Raw genomic sequence first — 6,564 nt, 5'->3', positions numbered from 1 at the left:
CGCCGCCGCGCGCCGCGCCTCGGCGCCGTCCGTCTCCGGCTGACGCCCGCTGACATAGCCCAGCCGCCGCAGGTCCTTGGTGAGCACCTGCAGCCGGCAGGTGAGCACGCCCTGCGACCGGACCCGCATCACTGCCGCAGGGGACGCCCGGTCAGGGGGGCGCCGGCGCGTCACTGGCGGGGGTCACGGCGGGAGGGGGGAGGGAGCGGCGCCATGTGCTGGGACGCCGACACTGCTACTGGTGCAGGCCCCGACAGTAAGACGGGCTGGACGGAACGAGCGCGCGTTCAGAATGCCAATTTCGCACGATTGACGCTTGTTTGGTTCGCACTGAATCTTAGTAGGTCATAAGTCATAACCTTGCCACGTCTCAAGATGTGGCTTTAGTTTCTCTAAAATCTCAACAATGGCTGAGAGCTGCGTGTAGCGACCATAAAACTCATCACGAAGACGTGGAAGCCGACAAGGCAGTCGCCACATACTTACCCACCAAGCAAGGGAGAATCGACGAACACAGGGTCCATGATAATGCTGTGATGCGTCGTAATCGCCGTTTTTAACAAGCTTGCCAGTCGCAACACAATTCTGCGTCTTGTTTGCCTCACTCTAACTAGATATGGGTGATTTCAAAATTCAAAATTCAACCCAAACAAGCAAGCGGAACAATCAAGGACTAGCACCGATCAAAATTCGATGCTTTGGGGCCTCTCTCGCACAGCCAGTGGCGTAGCTGAAAGGAGGCCAGTGGGGTCATGCCCCCCCCCCCCTCCCCCTCCTTCTGGAGATGGGTGTGTCCGCCTGATGCCGAAGGCCACTGTATTTTTGCAGCTTAAGGCGCCCGTATGGCTCCATAAAAAAAAAACACTTGAAAATTGGAGTCCCAACCGAAAGTCCTCAGAATTCCAAAGCAGGACTCTTTTGCGACAGGTGAAACGCACGTTTACGCACTTCACTTCACCCTTCTTGCCCTCGCCGAGCACCAGTGTGACCGGGTCATCTCACCCTCCCTGCCCTCGCTGAGAGCCAGCGTGACCGGGTCACCTCACCCTCCCTGCCCTCGCCGAGAGCCAGCGTGACCGGGTCACCTCACCCTCCCTGCCCTCGCCGAGCGCCAGCGTGACCGGGTTATCTCACCCTCCCTGCCCTCGCCGAGCGCCAGTGTGACCGGGTCATCTCACCCTCCCTGCCCTCGCCGAGCGCCAGTGTGACCGGGCCGGCCAGCTCCGGTCGGCGGCCCGTGAACCAGGAAGCCAGTTTCTGCAGCTGTGAAGTCGACTCCGGTACGAACACGGCCATCCTGGGTAAACACGCAGTCAGTGGGTCACTGGACACGGCCCCCCGAGAACACCCGGAACATAAAACACGGCAATCCTGGGTAAACACGCAGTCAGTGGATCACTGGACACGGCACCCCGAGAACACCCTGAACATAAAACACGGCCATCCTGGGAAAACACGCAGTCAATGAGCAACTGGACACGGCCCCACGAGAACACCCTGAACATAAAACACGGCAATCCTGGGTAAGCACGCAGTCAGTGGGTCACTGGACACGACCCCCCGAGAACACCCGGAACATAAAACACGGCCATCCTGGGTAAGCACGCAGTCAGTGGGTCACTGGGCGCGGCCCCCCGAGAACAACCGGAACATAAAACACGGCCATCCCGGGTAAACACGCAGTCAGTGGGTCACTGGACACGGCCCCCGACAACACCCTGAACATAAAACACGGCCATCCTGGGTAAACACGCGGTCAATGGGTAACTGGACACGGTCACCCGAGGATACCCTGAACACAGAATACCGCTCCTCCGTGTGTGCACAACGACTGGGTAACGCAGCACGACCACCCAAAGGCGCACAAGAAGACCATTTGACTCTACCTGCTCCCATGGGCACACATAGTAATCGCGTAGCCTAGTTGTAGGGTGACAACCCAGTGCACACGAGCGCTGTGTAACCTAACACCTACCGGAGCGATGGCCGGGGCTGTGGCCGCCGCTGGCTGCACGGCTGCCCCAGAAACACACCAGCACCGTTCACACGGCCACCTTCGGCGCACACAGACGCCACATGGCTCCCGGCCGGAACGTCATGCGCGGAGCAGGCCGGATCTACGAGGTTACGGTCGACGCCCAGTGTCGGCGCTTAACAGGCTTAGCAGGCGAAGCGCCATGTAATATCAATCATCAACAACTGACAGCCAGCCAGGTAGTTCCCAACGAAAGAAAGACAAGCCGCGACTACCCAGAAATTCCCCGATACAATGTTCAGTTTATGTAAACAGCACAACTCATCAAATCACCACCTCGAAATGCAAGACTGCCCGCTCCAAGGGCAAACTCCAAATCGTACATAAACGACACCTCAGAATAGTTGGGCACGCGCGCATCGCGTGAGCAGATGGAGACCCTCTGCGAGCGGTGAGTAGGACGGCGCGGGCGCGGCCGGCGGCGGCCCTCACCTGACCCGGTGGCTCCCCGAGCAGACCGGCACGTGACACACGCCGTAGCCACGAATGACGTCATTGCCGAAAAGGTCCGGTCCGTAACAGCTGACGATCAGCTGCGACCCTGCAAGACGATTTGCAACGTGCATTTGCTACGACTTATCATATGTTGCAGTTTCTTTCACGAAATGTATTGCTGTAAAATATTTATCACGCGCACCTCATTTTGCAAATATTACACGGAAGTGGTGCGTTTGATTAACTTTACAACTAGGCAGAAGGGCATGGGACGAGCGTTTGCTCCGTTAACTCGGCGACGGCACCGCAAACACGCGCAAGGCGTTTTTGAAAATTCAGGTATCATGCCAATAAAACATTTTGCGAGATTACGTGAGTTGTTGAGTGCATTCGTTACGAAACATTGCGAATGTCAATACGACAGTATAAATAGCCTTATCCTTGATGGAGCAGCCATGAAGATGGAGAAAAAGATGGATTGATATTTCGGCTACATGCCCCTTACCGACACGAACAAGGCATGTAGCCAAAATAGCAATACGTCTATCTCTCCATTTTCCCCGTATTTGTACGACAAATAAGGCTGATAAAACTGTCATCTCTTTTTGCCAGACCCAGAGCGGACAAATGCGGCACACGCCACAGCCTGATAATTCGACTTCGGGCGCCCGTGGACCAGCACCCCATGGCACCTCACAGGCAAAGAATCATTCCTTTCATTCAAGTCGAGGCGCCCGAAAACACCAATGAACAAATCAATCAATCATTCATTCATTCAATCATTTCCCAAATCATGTGTTTTACTCTGGCCTTCGCGCCGCTTTTTGCCGAAGTCCTTTTGACTCGTCGCGTGGCGCCGCTGGCGCTGCACGACCGCTCTGCTCGGGAGTTGTATGTCTCGTTCCGGATATCTGACGGCGACAGCGCTGGCGTTATGCTGCAGACGGAGCTGAGCTGTTGTGCGGGTGGGCGGCCGTAGGCGGCGTGTTTTTTTTCCGGGCGCCCAGCCAGGCGTGCCGCCCCGGTCTGAGGTGTGGCGTCAGGGCCTTGTCAGAGCCGGCCGTTCAGGCACTGACGCGGTGATCGCAACCACAGCGGTCCGTCGTCAAGGCCCCGTCTTCCTAGATGGGTGGATGGGATGAGGCTAGGAGGGGGTGGGTGGAGGGGGTGGGGGTAGGGAGGTGGGGGGGGGGGGGGGGGGGGTGGAGGCACTTGGTCGGTTGTGATCACTGCCGCAGCTCACAGTTCTGGGTGTGACTAAACTCTTGTCACTGAAAACCAAGTTCAGTTCACCGCAGACACGTGCAATTTCTGATATTTCGTAAAACAGTATCGCCTTTTTCCATGTCTGTTATATTTATGTGTATCGTAAACTTGGATTTATGTGGGGAAGCACACTATTCTCATTGGTTCGACAGACACCAAACATTATTTCTGGCAACGCCAGTTATCTCGTCGAAGTACCGTTCATCCACGTGCTTTTGTACGGTGCCATTAATACTATATTATATGCACTTTCGTACGTCTTATTTGATAGGACCGCTTCGTCGCGCCGTGTCCGTGCTGAAGTTGGCGTTGGAAGGAATCTAAGTTTCTTGAAACACGGCACCGTATATCCTGTTCATGTTCTCCAGCCATGAGTGTAAAATGTGCAGATCGTCTTGTAAAACCGATAGCTCAAGCGTGCTGAAATGCTGTTTGCGTGCCATTCGACTTTTCTTGATATTGCGTTTTCATCGGGAAGATATTTCAAATCATACCAAACTGCAGTATGTTTCACCTGTAATCTCACTGGTAGAGCACCGCAACCTGATTATTTTTTTTTCGTTTTGGGTCTTCATTTGGCGACGTCGACGTCCTTGACCTCGGCTCAATGTGTGCGCACCTACTTTTCAACACTGGGGTGGAATGACTTACAGTTAGATTTTGGACGATTTTGGAGTGGTGGAAACGAATGGTGGTTTGGTGTGTCAGTGTGGTCCTGAATGAATCAAATGGATATTTCCCTCACTCTTAGAGTTTTCCGTAAAGGTGATTTTCCTAATACGGGTAAAACCGGCAGGTATGAACTAACTATTTTAAAACTCGTTTTTGTTCGTTTTCAGTGTGACCAATGTTGCATTAATTCGGCCCGAGCAGATCTCTCTTGGTTTATCTTGTCCAAGTTGTCAGTTCGATGGCGATGGACGGAGCCCATGGCTGGGTGTACAAGTTAGTATGCACCATTCATTGGAACAGTCTCTTTGACGTTGAGCCCATTGTCTTGCCTACTGTGGCCCTCAGCTGATTCTTGTGCATCACAAATAAGCAGTGATTTGAACAGCGTGTTTGACGTTGAGCCCAGCACCTATACTCATTGAGATCCTCCCGGTGATAATTGGGGGATGGACATGTGTCTCCGTTGCCTGCGTTCAAGCATTATGGGCCGGTGCGTCGGCAGGGCCTGCACATGGCGCGAGACGTGCGCGCTGTCAAGTACCTCGAGTGCTCGGGTCTCACTCAGAAGGGCCTGAAGAACGTCTTTGACGAGGCGATTCGGGCTGTCCTGTTCCCCGTGCCGGGCAAGCCCGAACGGCACGCCTGCCGTCTGCTATAGATGGCGTGGCGGGCGTGGTAAAGGCGGCATAGGTGGCGCTACTGGTACTGGTCGCATGCCTGGCGTCTTCTCTTGTTGGTCTTGATTAGTTGTGGTGACGAAGTGGAGCTCGATCGCATATCACGCATGGTTTCTTATGGCAAGATTGTGGTATTTTATCACTGACTGGTGTGTAACCCAGCTTGTTCGGTGTCAAACTGGAGCCCCAAAGTGTCGCACCCTTTTTATCGAGTGTCTTTTCGACTGCGCGTCAGGAAACTCGGATCTGAAACCATGAAACCCTCGGTCTTCTGCGCACATTGATAGCCCTAGACGGGATGCACGCGTGTGGCATGCCTCCCACTGCCTTGGTGTGGGCCCGCGTGGGGGCTTGTGTTTTGTGTGTCGTCCGTTTTCTACCCAGATCCAGCTACCCAGATCCAGATCCCTTCGCGACGGTCGGGCCTCGTGGCAACCGACCGTAACGTGCGCGGCGATGGGGTCGAAGGTCGCCTACACCGCCGTCGCGCATGGCATGCTGTGAGTTTCTGGAGGAGGTTGTCTCCGTCGAGCCGTGCACTGCACCCTGGACAGTGTCGTGTCACCGTCAGGGGCCCAGGGGTCAGGGTCAGGGGCCCAGCGGCCAGGGTCAGGGGGCCCGACACGGTTCGCGTCGGAACGGCGTGACATCGTCATGACATGACCTAGTCTGCTCGTGTGTGTGTGTGTGTGTGTGTGTGTGTGTGCGTGCGTGTGTGCGTGCGTGCGTGCGTGCGTGCGTGCGTGCGTGCGTGCTTGTGTGCATGTGCGTGTGCGTATGTGTGTGCCGCCGTTTGATGTGGCCCAGACCAGTAGTTGTCGGAATTCAGTCGTATCTTCTGACATTCGAAAATGATATCTCTGAGACAGGGGTGCGGTGGAGTGTTGGGTACGTGGTCACACCAGTGTGAGTCGAGCGCCGAATAGCTGAAGACGGCGCCGCCGGCGTGTCGTTTACGCCGGCTCCTCGTGTGCGGTGTTCGCGTCCCGTTACATATCTCCGTCTCCGGGCGTCGCTCGTGCCGTCCGGTGGGTGTCGGCTGGACCGGGTGCAGAGTTCGCGTGGGCTCTTAAACGGACTTGTAGGCGGGCACCGGGCGGTCGGAGTGACGGCGCTGCCGTTGTGGCTGCGGCAGCTGTCCGGCAGCTGTGTACGTGTCGCCAGTGGGATGCCGATCTGACCTTTGTGATCTGACCCGGCCCCTGCGTGATCCTTGCGACCCGGACGCAGCGCCGTCTGAGTATTGTCTGACTTCGCCTGCGGGGTGTTCATGGCTGGTGTGTGACCTGAGCGTTACCTGACCTGTGTGACATGACCTGGACGTTACCTGACCTGCGTGATCTGACCTGGGTGTTGCCTGACCTGTGGGACCTAACCTAGGAGTTACCTGGCCCGTGTGACCTGACCCGACCTTACCTGACCCGTGGGACCTGATGTATTACTTGACCTGTGTGACCTTACCTGACCCGTGTGACCTGG

At 55.8% G+C, this 6,564-nt stretch overlaps 1 protein-coding gene across 1 annotated transcript; it reads right to left on the bottom strand.

Annotated features, from left to right (window-relative positions):
- Positions 1 to 51: 51 nt before the first annotated feature.
- On the bottom strand, positions 52 to 2,601 carry LOC119113424 (B9 domain-containing protein 1-like; the record flags this gene model as incomplete). Its single annotated transcript, XM_037237739.1, has 3 exons — positions 2,468 to 2,601; positions 1,179 to 1,297; positions 52 to 131 (listed from the first exon to the last, which is right to left on the bottom strand). Coding segments are annotated over exons 1-3 (333 nt in total), but the record flags the coding sequence as incomplete, so codon positions are not given.
- Positions 2,602 to 6,564: the final 3,963 nt, after the last annotated feature.

This window comes from Pollicipes pollicipes, unplaced genomic scaffold, assembly GCF_011947565.3.
Source record: "Pollicipes pollicipes isolate AB1234 unplaced genomic scaffold, Ppol_2.1 Scaffold_7262;HRSCAF=8765_pilon_pilon_pilon, whole genome shotgun sequence".
NCBI classification, from domain to species: Eukaryota; Metazoa; Arthropoda; class Thecostraca; order Pollicipedomorpha; family Pollicipedidae; genus Pollicipes; species Pollicipes pollicipes.
This window is presented reverse-complemented; position numbering and strand designations above follow the sequence as displayed.